The following is a 21,132-nucleotide window of genomic DNA, read 5'->3' on the forward strand; positions in this document are numbered from 1 at the left end:
AAAACTGTATGATACTCATGACAGAAATTAAAGATGACACATATAAAAATGAAAAGGTATCACTTGCTCATGGATAGGAATAATTAATATTGTCCTGCCTAAAGTGACTTACAGATTCAATGCAATCCCTATCAAAATTCCAACAGCAGTTTTCACTGAGCTAGAGCAAATAATCCTAAAATTCATATGGCATGACAAAACACCCTGAATAGCCAAAGCCATCATGAGAAAGAAGAACAAAGCTGGGGGGATTACGCTCCCTGACTTCAAGGTCTACTACAAAGCCACAGTAATCAAGACAATTTGGTACTGGCACAAGAACAGACCCATAGATCAATGGAACAGCATAGAGAGCCCAGATATAAACCCACACATATACAGCCAATTAATACACAATAAAGAAACCATACAAGGGAGAAAAGACAGCCTCTTCAAAAACTGGTGCTAGCAAAACTGGACAGTACATGCAAGAGAATGAAACTGGATTATTGTCTAACTCCATGCACAAAAGTAAACTCGAAATGGATCAAAGAACTAAATGTAAGACATGAAACCATAGAACTCTTAGAAGAAAACATAGGTAAAAATCTCTAGAGCATAAGCATGAGTAATTTTTCCTAGATACATCTCCTCAGGCAAGGGAAATAAAATAAAAAATGAGAAAGTGGGACTACATCAAACTAAAAAGATTCTGTACAACAAAGGACACCATCAGCAGAACAAAAAGGCATCCTCTAGTATGGGAGAATATATTCGTAAATAATTTATCTAATAAGGGGTTAACATTCAAAATACATAAAGAACTCATAAGCCTCAACAACAAAAAACAAATAACTTGATTAAAAAATGAACAGAGGACCTGAACAGACATTTCTCCAAAGAGAAACAGATGGCCAAGAAACACATGACAAGACGTTCCACATCCCTAATCATCAGGGAAATGCAAATTAAAACCACAATGAGGTATTATTGCCTCATACCAGTTAGAATGTATACTATCTGAAGAAATAACAAGAGTTGGCAAGAATGTGGACAAAAGGGAACCCTCCCACACTTTTGGTGAGAATGTAAATTGGTGAAACCACTGTAGAAGGCTGTACGGAGTTTCCTCAAAAAACTAAAAATAGAAATTCCATATGACCCAGTAATGCCACTTTTAGGAATTTTCCCAAAGAAAACAATCCCTGATTCAAAAAGACACATGCACCCATATGTTCACTGCCACATTATTACAATAGCCAAGATATGGAAGCAACCAAAGTGTCCATCAACAGATGAATGGATAAAGACTCACAGGCACTGAACAGTGACTGGCAGTTACAATGGGGGAGGGGTTTGGGGTGGGTCAGGGATGAAGAATGTGAGGGGGATAAAAGGGCACAAAAAATCTCAATCATAATGTAAGCTGGTCATGGGGACAGTAGCACAGCATGGAGAATACAGCAAATAATTCTGTAATATCTTCCTATGTTGATGGGCAATAACTACCCTAATTGGGGTGAGGATTTAATAATATGGGTAACTGTTGAACCAATATGCTGTATACTTGAAACAACAGAAGATTGTATATCAATGATTCTTCAATTTAAAAAAATTCAGTGGGAGTAAGAGAATTGGCATACAAATTCAAAGGGAGAATAATTAAAATTTCCAACTACTGAAGTTTGCTTTTTTATATTTTAAATTAATAATAGCATTTAGAGTTCATTAGACAAATTTAAAAGTAATGTATTTTATTGAATTACAATATGCCCAGAGATTCCATCCTTGGTCACTAATTTAAACTTTTACTGAAAATTGTATTGTCAATTTAACTATGTGCAGAGGTACACTATTTTTGAAAATTGCTTCAGACGACACAAGTAAAACTTAAGATCACTCTTCTAGATAAACAAAGGGTCATCTAGACGAGTGAAGACTGTATTACCTAAGCAGAAAAAAAACATGACATTTAAATGTCAGTTCCCCTCAACAGACACACAGCCACAATGGCATACTGTGTACCTACTGCCTGGGCACAATTTTACAGTGAAATGGTGGGTTTTAATTGTGTACCTGAATTAATGTAAATTACATAGCTTTAGGTGACTCTCTGGATGCTAATTTGATATACTGTACAGGGCTTGATTTACAGTTTTACTGAGGTATAACAGGCATATAATAAATTGCACATAATTTGATGAATTTTAATATGTACACACAAATTTACTTCTGTAAATCCCAATCCCTTCTTCTGCCAAAAAGTTAAGAGTTTTATTGTTTGAGAAAAGTACTCACCTTCATGTAATTCACAATCTTAGCAAGAACACCAAACTTATATCCAGAGCTTCCTGATAGGGCTTTCAAGTTAAATGATCCATTGCTATGATCTGGAAACAAGTTTCAAAAAACAATTATATTTTCATATCAGATTGATTATGACTTTTAAGCAGCTAAGATTATTTTAACTCTGGTGAAATATCTATTCTCTGTTTTCTATCTATCCAAAAAAGTCTGAATTCTATCCTGAAAAATTCTGGCAAAAAACTCCAAACCTTTGATCGTATAATAAGCTATCAGGAAGGAGGGGTGGAAGATGGCGGCGTGAGTAGAGCAGCGGAAATCTCCTCCCAAAACAACATATATCTATGAAAATATAACAAAGACAACCCTTCCTAGAATAAAGACCAGAGGACATAGGACAATATCCAGACCACATCCACACCTGAGAGAACCCAGCGCCTCACGAAGGGGGTAAGATACAAGCCCCGCCCCAGCGGGAGCCGAGCGCCCATCCCCTCAGCTCCCGGCGGGAGAAGAATAGGCAGAGCGGGAGGGAGACGGAGCACAGGGCTGCCGAACACCCAGCCCCAGCCATCCGGACCAGAGTGCAGACACAGTACGTGCCCAGGGGGCCCTGGATGCTAGGGAAACAGGGCAGAAAGAACAGTGAGCGGGCACTGGAGGCCGGGTGTCGGAGGACATAAGAAAAGCGTGTGACCTTTTTTTTTTTTTTTTTTTTTTGCTTTTTTGCTGTTTTGTTTTGGTGAGCGCTTTTTGGAAGTCTTAAAGGGATAGGGACCCCAATACTAGGGAAACAGGGCAGCAAGACCGGTGAGCAGAGGCCTGAGGCTGGCACCAGAGAATAAAGAAAAACGAGCAACCACCTTTTTTTTTTAATTAAAAAAAACTTTTGTTTTGGCGGGTGCTTTTTGGAAGTCTTAAAGGGGCAGGGCGGGACACTTAATCCAGAGGTAGGGAATCCGGGGATCTCTGGGCACTCTAACCCCTGGGCTGCAGGGAGCAGGGAGGCCCCTTACGGAGATAAATAGCCTCCCAGACGCTCCTGCTCCAACGCGACTCCACCACTTTGGAGTAGCTGCCTGAGCCAGGCCACGCCCACAGCAACAGCGACAGGAAGCAGAAACCCTGTCTGCGCGCAGCTGCCCAGCACAAGCCACTAGAGGTCGCTGTTCTCCCAGGAGAGGAGGGCCACAAACCAACAAGAAAGTAAGTCCTTCCAGCCGTCACTCGTCCCAGCTCTGCAAACTATTCCTATCACCATGAAAAGGCAAAGCTACAGGCAGACAAAGACCACAGAGACAACACCAGAGAAGGAGACAGACCTAACCAGTCTTCCTGACAAAGAATTCAAAATAAGAATCATAAACATGCTGACAGAGATGCAGAGAAATATGCAAGAGAAATGGGATGAAGTCCGGAGGGAGATCACAGATGCCAGAAAGGAGATCACAGAAATGAAACAAACTCTGGAAGGGTTTATAAGCAGAATGGATAGAATGCAAGAGGCCATTGATGGAATTGAAATCAGAGAACAGGAACACATAGAAATTGACATAGAGAGAGACAAAAGGGTCCCCAGGAATGAAACAATATTAAGAGAACTGTGTGACCAATCCAAAAGGAACAATATCCGTATTATAGGAGTCAGAGAAGAAGAAGAGAGAGGAAAAGAGATGGAAAGTATCTTAGAAGAAATAATTGCTGAAAACTTCCCCAAACTGGGGGAGGAAATAATCGAACAGACCACGGAAATACACAGAACCCCCAACAGAAAGGATCCAAGAAGGACAACACCAAGACACATAATAATTACAATGGCAAAGATCAAGGACAAGGAAAGAGTTTTAAAGGCAGCTAGAGAGAAAAAGGTCACCTATAAAGTGAAACCCATCAGGCTAACATCAGATTTCTCGACAGAAACCCTACAGGCCAGAAGAGAATGGCATGATATATTTAATACAATGAAGCAGAAGGGCCTTGAACCAAGGATACTGTATCCAGCACGACTATCATTCAAATATGATGGTGGGATTAAACAATTCCCAGACAAACAAAGGCTGAGGGAATTTGCTTTCCACAAACCACCTCTACACAACATCTTACAGGGACTGCTCTAGATGGGAGCACTCCTAGAAAGAGCACAGCACAAAACACCCAACATATGAAGAATCGAGGAGGAGGAACAAGAAGGGAGAGAAGAAAAGAATCTCCAGACAGTGTATATAACAGCTCAATAAGTGAGCTAAGTTAGGCAGTAAGATACTAAAGAGGCTAACCTTGAACCTTTGGTAACCACGAATTTAAAGCCTGCAATGGCAATAAGTACATATCTTCCAATAGTCACCCTAAATGTTAATGGGTTGAATGCACCAATCAAAAGACACAGAGTAACAGAATGGATGAAAAAGCAAGACCCATCTATATGCTGCTTACAAGAAACTCACCTCAAACCCAAAGACATGTACAGACTAAAAGTCAAGGGATGGAAAAACATATTTCAAGCAAACAACAGTGAGAAGAAAGCAGGGGTTGCAGTACTAATATCAGACAAAATAGACTTCAAAACAAAGAAAGTAACAAGAGATAAAGAAGGACACTACATAATGATAAAGGGCTCAGTCCACCAAGAGGATATAACCATTCTAAATATATATGAACCCAACACAGGAGCACCAGCATATGTGAAACAAATACTAACAGAACTAAAGGGGGATATAGACTGCAATGCATTCATTCTAGGAGACTTCAACACACCACTCACCCCAAAGGATAGATCCACCGGGCAGAAAATAAGTAAGGACATGGAAACACTGAACAACACAGTACAGCAGATGGACCTAATAGACATCTATAGAACTCTACATCCAAAAGCAACAGGATATACATTCTTCTCAAGTGCACATGGAACATTCTCCAGAATACACCACATACTAGGCCACAAAAAGAGCCTCAGAAAATTCCAAAAGATTGAAATCCTACCAACCAACTTTTCAGACCACAAAGGCATAAAACTAGAAATAAACTGTACAAAGAAAGCAAAGAGGCTCACAAACACATGGAGGCTTAACAACACGCTCCTAAATAATCAATGGATCAATGACCAAATCAAAATGGAGATCCAGCAATATAAGGAAAGAAATAACAACAACAACACTAAGCCCCAACTTCTGTGGGACACAGCAAAAGCAGTCTTAAGAGGAAAGTATATAGCAATCCAAGCATATTTAAAAAAGGAAGAGCTATCCCAAATGAATGGTCTAATGTCACAATTATCGAAATTGGGAAAAGAAGAACAGATGAGGCCTAAGGTCAGCAGAAGGAGGGACATAATAAAAGATCAGAGAAGAAATAAATAAAATTGAGAAGAATAAAACAATAGCAAAAATCAATGAAACCAAGAGCTGGTTCTTCAAGAAAATAAACAAAATAGATAAGCCTCTAGCCAGACTTATTAAGAAGAAAAGAGAGTCAACACAAATCAACAGTATCAGAAACGAGAAAGGAAAAATCACGACGGACCCCACAGAAATACAAAGAATTATTAGAGAATACTATGAAAACCTATTTGCTAACAAGCTGGGAAACAGAGGAGAAATGGACAACTTCCTAGAAAAATACAACCTTCCAAGACTGACCCAGAAAGAAACAGAAAATCTAAACAGACCAATTACCAGCAACGAAATTGAAGTGGTAATCAAAAAACTACCAAAGAACAAAACCCCCGGGCCAGATGGATTTACCTCCGAATTTTATCAGACATACAGGGAAGACATAATACCCATTCTCCTTAAAGTTTTCCAAAAAATAGAGGAGGAGGGGATACTCCCAAACTCATTCTATGAAGCTAACATCACCCTAATACAAAAACCGGGCAAAGATCCCACCAAAAAAGAAAACTACAGACCAATATCCCTGATGAACGTAGATGCAAAAATACTCAACAAAATATTAGCAAACCGAATTCAAAAATACATCAAAAGGATCATACACCATGACCAAGTGGGATTCATCCCAGGGATGCAAGGATGGTACAACATTCGAAAGTCCATCAACATCATCCACCACATCAACAAAAAGAAAGACAAAAACCACATGATCATCTCCATAGATGCTGAAAAAGCATTTGACAAAGTTCAACATACATTCATGATAAAAACTCTCAGCAAAATGGGAATAGAGGGCAAGTACCTCAACATAATAAAGGCCATCTATGATAAACCCACAGCCAACATTATATTGAACAGTGAGAAGCTGAAAGCATTTCCTCTGAGATCGGGAACTAGACAGGGATGCCCACTCTCTCCACTGTTATTTAACATAGTACTGGAGGTCCTAGCCACGGCAATCAGACAAAACAAAGAAATACAAGGAATCCAGACTGGTAAAGAAGAAGTTAAACTGTCACTATTTGCAGATGACATGATACTGTACATAAAAAACCCTAAAGACTCCACCCCAAAACTACTAGAACTGATATCGGAATACAGCAAAGTTGCACGATACAAAATCAACACAGAAATCTGTGGCTTTCCTATATACTAACAATGAACCAACAGAAAGAGAAATCAGGAAAACAACTCCATTCACAACTGCATCAAAAAAAAATAAAATACCTAGGAATAAACCTAACCAAAGAAGTGAAAGACTTATACTCTGAAAACGACAAGTCACTCTTAAGAGAAATTAAAGGGGACACTAACAGATGGAAACTCATCCCATGCTCGTGGCTAGGAACAATTAATATCATCAAAATGGCCATCCTGCCCAAAGCAATATACAGATTTGATGCAATTCCTATGAAACTACCAGCAACATTCTTCAATGAACTGGAATAAATAGTTCAAAAATTCATATGGAAACACCAAAGACCCCGAATAGCCAAAGCAATCCTGACAAAGAAGAATAAAGTAGGGGGGATCTCACTCCCCAACTTCAAACTCTACTATAAAGCCATAGTAATCAAGACAATTTGGTACTGGCACTAGAGCAGAGCCACAGACCAATGGAACAGACTAGAGAATCCAGACATCAACCCAGACATATATGGTCAATTAATATTTGAGAAAGGAGCCATGGACATACAATGGCGAAATGACAGTCTCTTCAACAGATGGTGCTGGCAAAACTGGACAGCTACATGTAGGAGAATGAAACTGGACCATTGTCTAACCCCATATACAAAAGTAAACTCAAAATAGATCAAACACCTGAATGTAAGTCATGAAACCATTAAATCTTGGAAGAAAACATAGGCAAAAACCTCTTAGACATAAACATGAGTGACCTCTTCTTGAACATATCTCCCCGGGCAAGGAAAACAACAGCAAAAATGAGTAAGTGGGACTATATTAAGCTGAAAAGCTTCTGTACAGCAAAAGACACCACCAATAGAACAAAAAGGATCCCTACAGTATGGGAGAATATATTTGAAAATGACACATCCGATAAGGGCTTGACGTCCAGAATATATAAAGAGCTCACACGCCTCAACAAACAAAAAACAAATAACCCAATTAAAAAATGGGCAGAGGAACTGAACAGACACTTCTCCAAAAAAGAAATACAGATGGCCAACAGACACATGAAAAGATGCTCCACATCGCTAATTATCAGAGAAATGCAAATTAAAACTACAATGAGGTATCACCTCACACCAGTAAGGATGGCTGCCATCCAAAAGACAGAGAACAACAAATGTTGGCGAGGCCGTGGAGAAAGGGGAACCCTCCTGCACTGCTGGTGGGAATGTAAGTTAGTTCAACCATTGTGGAAAGCAGTATGGAGGTACATCAAAATGCTCAAAACAGACTTACCATTTGACCCAGGAATTCCACTCCTAGGAATTTACCCTAAGAATGCAGCAATCAAGTATGAGAAAGATCAGTGCACCCCTATGTTCATCGCAGCACTATTTACAATAGCCAAGAATTGGAAGCAACCTAAATGTCCATCGATAGATGAATGGATAAAGAAGATGTGGTACATATACACAATGGAATACTACTCAGCCATAAGAAAAGGGCAAATCCAACCATTTGCAGCAACATGGATGGAGATGGAGGGTATTATGCTCAGTGAAACAAGCCAAGCAGAGAAAGAGAAATACCAAATGATTTCTCTTATCTGTGGAATATAAGAACAAAGGAAAAACTGAAGGAACAAAACAGCAGCAGAATCACAGAACTCAAGAATGGACTAACAGGTACCAAAGGGAAAGGGACTGGGGAGGATGGGTGGGTAGGGAGGGATAAGGGGGGGAGTAGTAGGGGGGTATTAAGATTAGCATGCATGGGGGGGTAGGAGAAAAGGGAGGGCTGTACAACACAGAGAAGGCAAGTAGTGATTCTACAACATTTTGCTATGCTGATGGACAGTGACTGTAAAGGGGTTTACAGGGGAGACCTGGTATAGGGGAGAGCCTAGTAAACATAATATTCGTCATGTAAGGGTAGATTAGTGATACCAAAAACAAAACAAAACAAAACACCTATACATGCTGAAGTTACTCTACAAGAAGATATGTCAAAGAAATAATCAATCTTCCCATGTTTTCTGCTGCCTGCTACTTCTATAGCTTTTCTTCTTCCTTCCTAATTACAACCCTTAAATAGAATTAGTGCCTCATATCAAATTTACCGAGTATCATAATTCTTCCAAGTGGTAAAGATATCTCAAGACAAATGCTGGGCATAGAAGCTACAGGGCATAAATATGCAAAGAAATAAAAAGCTAACCATTTCAAACAATAAGGCTTCTCTCTCACTTACCAACTTTACATTTCCCTGTATGGCCCCGGAAGATGACTGGTTAGCCAGAGACGGGTAAGATTCCTCAAGGGAGGAACAACCTAAGACAGGCACAGTCGCAGGGGCGTCATCAGGTGAGAAATTGGGAATCAACAGAGGTGAGGCTTAGAACCTCACCCTCCTGTTCTGAGAGAAATCTTCTGCATACGTGGATGTTTTATTGCCCTTGTCTAGCTTGGATTAACACATAGTCTACAGGCACACACCTGATCATCTACATTTGCTCTCTTACAACACTAAACTTTGTTTTCTACCTTTATCTTGTATCTACCTACCACTTCAGCATTTTATTAAAAATAATAATAATAAAGAGAGAAATGTGGTATCCACATATAAATCAAGTATAAAAACCAAATGAGTATTCATATTGGAACTGATTGTTTATAGTTCATAATGCATGAGCAAAACCGAAAGTTTCTGTGATGACTGCCCTTGTACTGTTCACTATGTAACTTATTCATTATGTAAGAATTTGTTCTCCATGTAAGAACTTGTTTGTTATGCCTCAGAAGATTGGAGACTGACGAAAATTAGGCTTGGGGTGGACTAATGATTGTGCATTGAGCATTGATTCCCCTATACAGAATTTTATTGTCGTTAAGAACCATTTGATCAATAAATATGAGAGATGCCCTCACAAAAGAAAAAAAAAAAAGAGGACAGACTTACAATGGTAAAATAAATAAGTAACCGGGATGTAATGTATAGCATAAGGAATATAATCAAGATATTGTAACAGCTTGGTAGGGTGATAGCTGGAACCTAGAATTATGTATATAAATGTTTTATCACTGTGTTGTACACTTGAAACTAATGTAATGTAATACTGTGTGTCAACTACCCTTCAATAAAAAATAATTATCTAAAAAAAAAAAGAAAACAAAAGCACTAATTTGAAAAGATAAAAAAAAATAATAAGCTATCAATTTTCTCAGTGAGGACAGGAACAAAGTATAAACAGTTCAAAAGCATTAAAACACGTAAGTACCTTTATCTACTCTTCCCTTAATTCTGATGAGATTTCCTGCATAATTAGAAGTATGGCTTTTTAAACAGAAGGACAAACAAATTTCAATGTAATCCACAGAGCCTTTCTAACATTTAAAATGAGAAGTAAATAGCTTCCTTTCTCACTCCCCCGCCACCTAAGGCAGGAAGATGGTGGGCGCAAAGACAAAAAAAAAAATCGCTGCAGTCGATCAATTCCAGGCTCCAGCTCATTATGGAAAGTGCAAAGTACGTGTTGGTATACATGCAGATTCTGAAAATGACCAGACAAGGCAAAGCGAAATTGTTCATCCTCACCAATCCTGCCCAGTCATGAGTACAATGCCATGTGGGCCAAAACTGGTGTCCATCACTACAGTGGCCATAATGCTGAACCGGCACAGCATGTGGAAAATACCAGAGTATGCACACGGGCCATCGCTGACCCAGTTGATGCTGGTATCATTAGAAGCATGCCAGAACAGACTGGTGAAAAGTAAATCATAAAAATTTTTCTTTAATAAAACTGGCCAGAGCTTGTTTAAAAAAGAAAAAAAGAGAAGTAGACCACTTCTAGGAGATTAACAAGTTATCAGCTACTACATCAATTTCTGCTTATCAATTTAAATATATGGAAATTAATTAGTGGGAATTAATAAAAAGGATACTGTAAGTATTTTAAAGTAAACTTTAGAGATAAATTAGGGGAAAAAATTAGAGCCACTGCCACTGCATAAACATGGATGCTAGCATGAAACATGGAACAATCTGTGTAGAAGATAATTTATTTCAGAACTTCTATCATTTTGTTGCTAAATCCTAATGCTACCATTGAATCACGAATGCATTCAATTAGTCATAAGCAGGAACAGTTAAAAAATTCATCACAAATACTAGAAAAACATTCAGAAGTACACATTCTACCAGAAAGACATCCAATCAGATATTATATAAAGTTCCCATGTGGCTGGTCCCCAAGGAATAGGTTAATAAAAGGAGTCAATCTCCTACACCAACTAGAAACAATAAACAAAATAATGTATTAGAACAATGCAAGTCAAATATAACAACTGTCACAGATCCAAAAGAAGAGCTTCTAGATGGTGATATAATACTCCTTTGAGATTAGTGAAAAGGCTTTAATGAATATGTTTTGAGATTAAAATGAGACTTCATAAGCAATTTTCCTTTAAAAATAACTTCTTTAGAGCAAAACAGAAGGAGCAAAACAGCAGTAGACTCAAAGACATCAGGAATGGACTAGTGGTTACCAAGGGGAAAGATGGGGTGGAGGAAGGGGATAAAGGGGCACAGTAATTCACAATCACAATATAAGTTAGTCATGGGGATGGCAGTACAGCAGAGAGAATATAGTCAACGATTCTGTAACATCTTATTAAGTTAAGAGACAGTAACCACACTAGAGGAGTGAGGATTTAATAATACGGGTAACTGTTGAATCACTATGTTGTATATTTGAAACCAACATAAGATTGTATATCAACGACACTTTAATTAAACTAATAACTGTTACAATTTTGACAAAAACTTAATGGCACATTAAATTCTAGTATGTTTCCAAAATAACAGTAAGAATGAATACCTTATAGGTGAAGGGACTAGTGGTTACCAAAGGGAAAGGGTTGGAGAGGGTGGCTGGGGAGGGATGGAGAGGAGATTAAGGGGCACTATAATTACCAGCCACTATATAGGGGAAGGCAGTATAGCACTGAGAGGGCAAATAATGACTCTATAGCATCTTACTATGCCAAAGGATAGTGATTGCAATGGGGTGGTTTGGGGGCAGGAGGGACTTGATAGTATAGGTGAATGCTGAAACCATCACGGGTGAATGTTGCTCATGTGAAACCTTTGTAAGATTGTATATTGATGATACCTTAATTAAAAAAAAATACCTTATAGATGTGCTTTCATATCATTTCAATTATGAAATACTACCTTCATGGCCCATTTATCCAAGATGCTCAGGACACTCACAACAATAGTAACATTTACTCAACATTTAATATTTGGCAAGCACCATGCTAAATGATTTTCCCATTTAGTCCCTCCCAAACACCCTATTTAGGAGGTATTACTGTCCTCTTTTACACATAAGAAAACTGCAGGTGGTTAAGTGCCAGAGTATAGATTCAAATCCAGTTATAAACCTTGTGACACTACCTTGTAAAGATTCTTGTAAAAGAATAATTAACTCTACAGCATCATACTACTCTGAAGGATAGTGATTGCAATGGGGTGGGTGGGGGGGACTTGATAATATAGGTGAATATTGAAATCACAATGTTGCTCATGTGAAACCTTCATAAGATTCTATGTCAATGATACCTTAATTAAAAGAAAATCATTAACTAGCATTTAACACAGATTTTTCCATCAGAAACTGGTTTTATCAGAGTAAAGAAACTCATACATGCACATTTAATGTTCTGTTTAACTCTAGTAAAATACTGAATTTACCCCATGCTACTATAAAAAGAATTAACTGGGCAAACTATGAAAAACAAATGACAGTATGTTAAGGATAAACACTACACAATGGGTCAACCATGTACCACAGAGTTCTGTTTACCATGGGTCCTCCAGCATTTTACTCAATGCTAAGCATACTAAACACTCAATAAATACTAGCCAAATAAATGAATAAAGGTAATAACAATATTTCCATGTACCCCTCTTACAGCCCCTGAAACGGACATGTTGATTTATCTATAATTTCAGAAAGTCTGCATAGCAAGGTTTTACCCAGTCTGCTGTTGTTATAGTAACCATTCTGTAATTTAAAACATTGATTCTGCTATGCTTGGACCATAAATCTAAATATACCATAAATAAAAACACTCGATCGCCAAAAATCTAGCTGGAGATTCTCTTAACCATTTAAATTTCAGACTGTGTTTTAATGTAGGTAGTATGCCTACCAAATCTAACCTTCTCCCAACTAGTAGAGCTGAAAATTTACATTTCTTTTCCCTCAGAATTTCTCCTAAATCAAGCCACCAGATAGAAATAATCACTTTCAGAGGGCAAGATTTATATAAAACACAAGTATTGAAAGAAAAGAACATTTATGAGATTTTTTATGCACACTTCCTGAAGGAAATAGAAGCTGATAAACCTAGACTGTTTGTTTCCTAGGTTACTATCGCTCCCGACATTGTCTTCTAACCCTGGTACTGAAATATTCACTGAAGCATCTGAAATTTTATGAACACTAAGGAATCCCCAATTTGTTACTAACAAATTCTTATGCAGGAATTTAGCTTAAGGACAAAAAAAATGAGGCAAGCAAAGGGGGAACAGCTGATACCCCAGACAGCCCTATTCAAGTTTATGAATGATTTACTCTTAAGGGTGGCAGGACTTAATGCAAATGAACGTAGAGGAAACTGTCAGCTGCATTGTGGTTCAACCAACAGACGCACAGCTCCATCTTGGCTGTTCACTAGACTGCATTACAAACAGACGATACCACCGCTTCAACAGCATCCTTCCAGACAAGAGGTAGGTTTATATGATCCTTTTCATTTAGTAATACATATCCTTATGATGCAATATAAAAATATTTTACTGTAAAAAACAAGCAGAAAGCTTTGTTCCTACTAAAGAACCAAAATAGCAATGTACTCATTTCATAGCTTGGTAGAGTTTCATTATGAAAATATGAAGACTGCCTTGTGCCATTTGATAAGCACTCTTACCATCTGTGCCTTAATGGAAAATTCATGACATTTTCTATGAACCTGATCTATACCCAGACCTTAGAGTAAACCACAAGTATTTGTTAAGTGGTTACCTGCTAATTTCATTTTCTCTGAGCTATTTCATTTCAGCAGTTTGGTCTGTCTTAACAAAGGGTTTTTCTTAATGAAAAATCTAGACTAAAAGCAAGTCCTGGACTAAAGCTTTCTGATTATATGTGCAAATTATACTGGTTGGTAAAAAAGCGCTTACAAAAAAGTTTGTTATATTTTAACAAATATGAGAAAACAGATCAAAATCGTTTAGTTGACTTTGGGTGTAGACACAGAGAATGTCAAGTAATTATCACAATTGTGATTTTTTAAAATAAAAAGTAAAAAACCTAAAGGTATCACTATGTAGGCTGCATTTCCTGTAACCAAAGAGATTATTTATAGAGCTTTAGATCATTTCTAACATCTTAATTAAAATAATCCATTGTTGTGAAATTTTAAAGTCTATATTACTGTAATATACAAGTCATGCTATTATTAAATGAAAACCTTAATAACCTTTTGTTTTTTTATGCCACAAAAATATATATTGATCACACTATTTCAATGTTAGTTATTCTTAAACTGATCCTCAAAATAAATACATAGTATGTTTTTCTGATGAACTACATTTTAGAAGAAAAATATGTCCTAAGACAAATTGGTTAAGAGAGGAGGGCACAATACCTGTTAAGGTAGTTAAGATTATTTTCATGAAAGTAACCTTTCATGTCTACTAAAAATTACTATTAACTGCAGACCAATTTCTAATTTTATAACATTCAAGCATTAAAATATTACTTAGTAGATGCTAGAGTTCCAGCATATTACCTATAAATGATGACCTAAAGATCCAACTTTTGCCCTTTTCTTCATTGATAAATCCATTTAAATTTTAAATGATTTTTTCCATAATTTTTATTCCTTCCATTTCTTAGCCAACATTCAGACAACATGAGCAAAGAATCCCTTATAGAGCCCAAAGGTTGCTGTAACATGATACAGGTCTCCCCACATTCAGCACAAGATGATTAATTACCTAGAAATATTCCTGCTTACTCTGCAAAGAATGAGACTCCCAAAAAAGTCTGAAATAAAACAGTTAATTTGTAACTCTAATTTCAGGTAAATTGTAAGCAGAAGCCCCTACTACCCACATTAATTTAACACTATAATCATTAGCCTACATTTTACTAGTAATATAACTACAGTTAGCACAGATGGAGGCTCACTACTGTTTTACCGAACTGACTGGAGGCATGGCTTATCTCAGAGAATCCCAGGGCTGAGCCAGTTGTTCTATATTTAAAGGCCATTTTGATGAAATGACCGTATTTCAAAGTGATATGCTTAAAGGCACTAGAGAATTCAATTCGAGGGCTTTTACCATAAATAGAGCAATAGCTTAATTTTATTCCGACCTGGTGATTCAAGGTTCCAGAACAGTTCCAAGTCCTAGCCCCATAAATATTTCACTAGGGCCTTTTAAAATGAGAGGGAGAAAAAAAAATAGGTGAAAAGAATAGATCGAAAATAACTTAAACTAAAAATAAATACAGTATTTACTTTAATACTTGCCATTCTTGTAATAAATTTTAAGGAGTTGGGAATCCAAAAAAGCACACAGACTATCCTTACCTTTTTATCATTTTCTCTTATTTTTTCATAAACATGTTTATAACATTATTTAATATAAATTTACATTTTGATTTTAAAAACAATCAAAACAATCTCAGAATATGAGAAAATCCTAAAGGCAAGTATCTTGCTGCATATCTGTCTTATCCATCAAAAGATTTAGATTTCACCCTAAATTTAAGATAAAAAATTGCTACAGTTCTACTGTACATTGAAAGAACCACATTAAATATAAGGTGGAAAATGACTCCATGTTAGAGGGTAACTTTTTCAGATATGCCCAGAAGCTAACTAAAGAGTGAATGTTTAAAGCTGCTCATTAGTTATCAATACACTTCTAGGAGGCAAACTGTTATCATTTGCCACATAAACTTGACCTGTATATACTTTTCTTAAACTGCTTAGATGCTTCTAGCAACACTTCTTACAAATGCCCTTGCAGGTGGCACACACTGTTATCCATCGTCATTATAGCAAGCATAATTATGATACACATATTTGTGTGTGGATAAGGTAAACAGTCTCACCAAAATGACAGTGTTTACTAAGCCCAGTCTTCATTGTTTTAGAAGTAATCCAGAAGACTCAACAGATGTATTCAATAGATGTGCAGACTTTTAAAAGACAAAGAATACTCTTGAAATATGTTAGTTTGGGTTTTGAGTAATATATTCAAATCATTCAAAACCCAACAGAGTATAACAAGGTACACCTTAAGAAACCTCACACCCATTCCTGAGCCCCTACTCTCCAAGCAACCCCACAAGTTATTGTTATTACCTGAATGTCCCCTTCTGAGATTTTTGTGCAGATATAAGAAAGTAAAAATATGTCATTTCCCCCTTTCCTATACAGACTATCCTGCACCTTGCTTCTTTCACTTAAGGACGTATCATAAAAACCCTCCATATCACATTGTAGTTACCTCATTTGTGTATGATATTCAATTGCGTGGATACGCTACATTAATTTTAACAAAACAGCTCCTTGATGGGTACAACTTCAAATACTTGTTCCCCCCTCTCCTCTCTCTTTCTTTCTTTTTTTTTTTTAGGGGCAAGGAGGCCTGAAAAAAATTAAAGTTGTTCACTTGTATCTCAAAAATAAATAGAATATAAATCTCATTTGAAATAGTAGTTACCTTCATGAAGTCTTCATAACTTCTCCCCAGTTTAACAGTCAGTACAAATTTTAAAAGGCCTAGTCATAATAAATTAAAATAGAAAGTAGTAACTTCAGTATAGTTTCAACTATGTATGAGTTAAAAGATTGATACAGCAATTTCTAGGAGAAAAAAAATTAAGTTTGATATGTTAGGGAGATAGGGTTAGTGGATGAAGTTTTTCATTTTTATTTAAAATTGCTATAACAATCAACAGTGAAATATTGCTGAAATCAATAGTGAAAAAACATTTTTAACATTAATAAGGCAGATTAAACCAATTTAAGGGGCGCAATGTGAAAATTGCTTCACTGTTCTGTTTCCTCTCTCCCTGTATTGTTCTCCCTGTAGTCACTTCTAATACCAGATTTCGAAGAAAAATACTTCAAAAGCAATCGCAGAGTTTAAGACGGAATCAGTCGTAAAGGTCTTAGCAGAAAGTGCTGGAGAGGTACTAGCTTAGCCCAGGTAAAATTATTAGACCTTCAATCAATTCTTCCTGCTCTTTTCCAAGTCAGAAAATGGAACTGTCCCCTATTTCCCCAAGGCTCTATTAATACTTCTTCTCTCTCTCTTCTGTTAGTTCTGCTTTCCAAAAAGGACCCGACATTCATTCACACTGAATGAGGTAAAAATAATTTAACAATGTGTTGACCAACCCCTCCCACCCCCGATTTTTCTGCATTGTAATAATGCTAAAAATCTTAAAGGAGTTCCAAAACTGAACATATTTAGGCATTTGTGTCTGTGCACACACACACACACACACACACACACACCATACTATTAGGAAGGCTGGGTCAAAAAGGACTTGCCTTTGCCTCCATATGGGTCAGTTTCTATGGGGCACTTGACTACTTATGCGCACGGTGATTAGAATCAGAGGTGGCAACAATGCAGAGGTTGGGAGGTCTCCTATCAAGACAGCCACGACATCCACATTACACAACTGGGCACTACTGACACCATGTTCTACATGAATGGCACCCAAAACAATACAAATGGTACTCCCTGGAGCTGTGCAACATAGCAGCCCAGCTTTCTGTAAGAATGCGCTAACCAGGAGAAATAGGAACCCTCATACACTGTTGGTGCGAATGTAAACTGGGGTAACCATTGTGGAAAGCAGTATGGAGGTTCCTCAAAAACTAAAAATAGAAATACCATTTGACTCAGTAATTCTACTCCTAGGAATTTACTTACCGAAAGAAAACAAAATCCCTGATTTGAAAAGATAAATACACCCCTATGTTTATCGCCGCACTGTTTGCAATAGCCAAGATATGGAAATAACCTGTGTCCATCAATAGATGAATGGATAAAGATGTGTATATACACAATGGAATATTATTCAGTCATAAAAAGAAAAGAAATCCTCCCATTTGCCACAACATGGATGGATCTAGAGGGCATTATGCTCAGTGAAAAATGCCAGATGGAAAAGGACAAATACCAAATGATTTCACTCATTTGTGAAGTATAACAACAAAGCAAAACAGAAGGAACAAAATAGCAGTAGACTCACAGACACCAATAAGGGACTAGCAGTTATCAAAGGGAAAGGGTTGGGGAAGGTGGGTGGGAGGGAGAAGGAGACTAAGGGGCACTGTAATTCACAATCACAATATAGGTAGGTCATGGGGGGCAGCAGAGCATGGAGAACACACTTAATGACTCCATAACATCTTATTAAGTTGACAGACAGTGAGTGACCACAATGGAAGGGGTGAGGACTTGATAATATGGCTGACTGTTGAACCACTGTGCTGTATATTTGAAACCATCATAAAATTGTATATCAATGATACTTTAATTTTTTTTTTTAAGTCCTCACCTTTTGAAATATATATACTATTTCTAGATGAAGTAATTTGCTGTCTGGGATTAGTTTAAAAATAACTTACGGGGTGGAAGCAAGTGGGTAGAGGTATGAACTGGCCACGAGGTGATCAATGCAGCTGTATTATGAGCAAATAGGAGTTCATTATACTTACACTTCTGCACTACCTTTAAGTTTTCTTTAAATGAAACTCTCACACAAGTTATCTCCAGCACTTGGAAAAGTATGTGGTACACAGTAGGTAATCAATAAACATTTGTTTACAAGATTGAATGTCTATTTTACAATTACACAGGAAAGAAAAAAAATGAAAAGTTCTTTCTTCATACAAACTGACAATAGTCACTGAATTAAGGAAACAGAACTATGCTTTTTGTTCATCTTCCAAAACTTTCTTAGTATATGAATGTCTTATACTTTTTAAAAATAAGCTTAAAAATTCTATCAATTGATAGATGAAGAAGAAATGGCCCATATATAAAACAATATTATTCAACCATTAAAAAAAAAAATGAATTCTTGCCGTTTGCAACAGCATGAATGGACCTAGAGGGTAGTGTGCTAAGTGAAATGTCAAAAGTAAGACAAATACCGTATGATTTCACTTATATGTGGAACCTGAAAAACAAAACAAATGAAAAAACAGAAATAGACTCAGAAACAGAATAAACTGGTGGTTTCCAGCAGGGGCAGGATGGGGCATGGGCGAAATAAGGGGCTCAAGAGGCACAAACTTCCAGTTATAAAATAAGTTAGGCATAGGGATGTAAAGTGCAGCACACGGAATATAGTAATATTGAAATAACTGTACTGTACTAGTTGGTAACTACACTTAATCATGGTGAGCATATAGTAATATACATAATTGTCACTATATTGCCACAACTGAAACCAACTTTAGGCAACTTTAACCTACATTTTTATTAGCCTTGTCATTACTTGGCTTTTCTTTGTCTACTGTTTTTCAGAAACAGTATTTCCTGATTCACATCACCTGTCCTCGGAGTTTAAAGGAGTAAAAACAGGAGGCAGAAATACACTGAACCAACAAGGTGAGAAGGGTCCACAATGGTAATGAGAAAAGCTTTTCCAAGGGCAGTCTGAAGAACACGGCTTAACTATGATTCTTTTTGTAGGTAACAGCTCACTGACCACACTGTTGTAGTCACATTTTAAACCAAATAACCTGCTTTTTTCCCATTTTAGCAGTTAATTTCTGTATATGAATCTTAAACACATATGTATTTGTCTAACAAATTATATATATAAAAAAGATATACATATATAGTACGGCTTACAGAGTACATTAGCATAGAGAAAAAATTCAAAATTACATTCAAGCATTAATTCTAGCAGAGAAAAGGGAAGATTCACATTGCCTATATAAACTTACTAAAAACCTTAGTACTGTGATTTGAATTGAGAAATCTGTAGAGCTTGGGTACATATACTCATTTTCTACTTTGTATAGATTCAGAAGAGCAATACAAGAAGTGGAATCTCACAGAATGGCCTCCCTGAGCTCCAGCCTCTGGAATGAAACTACCACATCTGTTTATCAGTATCTTGGTTTTCAAGTCCAAAAAATTTACCCTTTCCATGATAACTGGAACACTGCCTGCTTTGTCATTCTGCTTTTATTTATATTTACAGTGATCTCTTTAGTAGTGCTGGCTTTCCTTTATGAAGTGCTTGACTGCTGCTGCTGTGTAAAAAATAAAACTGAAAGACCTGCAAAGCGAACCTAACCCTCTTACAAGTATGATGGACAACATTAGGAAACATGAAATTGAAGTGGTCTAGTGCTCTATCTAAGGTGAAGAAAATCTTTGACAACAGCCTTCAACTACTAAAAAAAAAAATTCTGAGGCCAGTTGTTATTGCAAAAATGACTCAACTTTGATTAAAAGATTTCTACTAGAAGAGTAAAACAAGTTCAATATGTACTTTTTGTGTGTGTATCATTAAATGTACAGTGAAACTTCACAAATGCAAATCATCTATTTAAAATGACACTTCAAAAAGTGGTTGAAAGAGAGGAGGAGCCTCTCTTTCTGTGAAGAAGTATCTAGTCTCTTTTAAGTACTTTAACTTGACTTCTGAACTCTTGATTAACCACTCCTACCTCTGCCTTTGGGAAGGAGCCTCCTATCTACCAGTGTGCTAAGCCCTGCCCAAAGGTCCCAGCCCCAGATTCCTTAGAGCCTCATTTCCTCTAGTCCCTTCCTGCCCTGAATCACCTGAGATTCAGGCTAGTCTCTCCTATAAACCCATCCACAAAGCTGGGTGTTGAACCATCACCCTCTCCAGGTATCTTTCTTAAGCAGAAATCACACTTCATACCTCTATCATGAAATCACACTTTATACCTCTATCATGAAGTCTATCTCCTGTGTCCTCCTGCCTACATCGTGACATGACCTGCTTTTCAACGTCATCTCCAACCCCTTTCATACAGGGTTCCAATCATCACGCCTACCCCCCACATCACGTCTTCCCCACTCAACAAATGCTGTGATCTAGGCTCTGCTCTGGTGCTGTGCAGATGCACAGATGAACTACACAAAGTCCCTGTCCCAGTGAACCTATTTTAGTGGGGAAGATACAGACACACACACACACACACACACACACACACGGCATGTGTGTGTATACACATAC

At 37.3% G+C, this 21,132-nt stretch overlaps 1 protein-coding gene and 2 pseudogenes across 1 annotated transcript in view; 2 read left to right on the plus strand and 1 right to left on the minus strand.

The window, feature by feature from the left end:
- LOC118909964 (general transcription factor IIE subunit 2-like) overlaps positions 1–13,599 on the minus strand; it is an 86,800-nt gene extending 73,201 nt beyond the window's left edge. Inside the window, 2 exon segments of the mRNA XM_057504999.1 lie at positions 2,278–2,369; positions 13,466–13,599. Of these exon segments, the coding sequence (XP_057360982.1) occupies positions 2,278–2,369; positions 13,466–13,499 (126 nt within the window). The 5' untranslated portion in view covers positions 13,500–13,599.
- On the plus strand, positions 10,207–13,458 carry LOC130684393 (60S ribosomal protein L30-like; annotated as a pseudogene).
- On the plus strand, positions 13,478–20,512 carry LOC118909967 (small integral membrane protein 18-like; annotated as a pseudogene).
- The last annotated feature ends 620 nt before the right edge of the window (positions 20,513–21,132 follow it).

Source organism: Manis pentadactyla, chromosome 7 (genome assembly GCF_030020395.1).
Source record: "Manis pentadactyla isolate mManPen7 chromosome 7, mManPen7.hap1, whole genome shotgun sequence".
Classification (NCBI taxonomy): Eukaryota; Metazoa; Chordata; class Mammalia; order Pholidota; family Manidae; genus Manis; species Manis pentadactyla.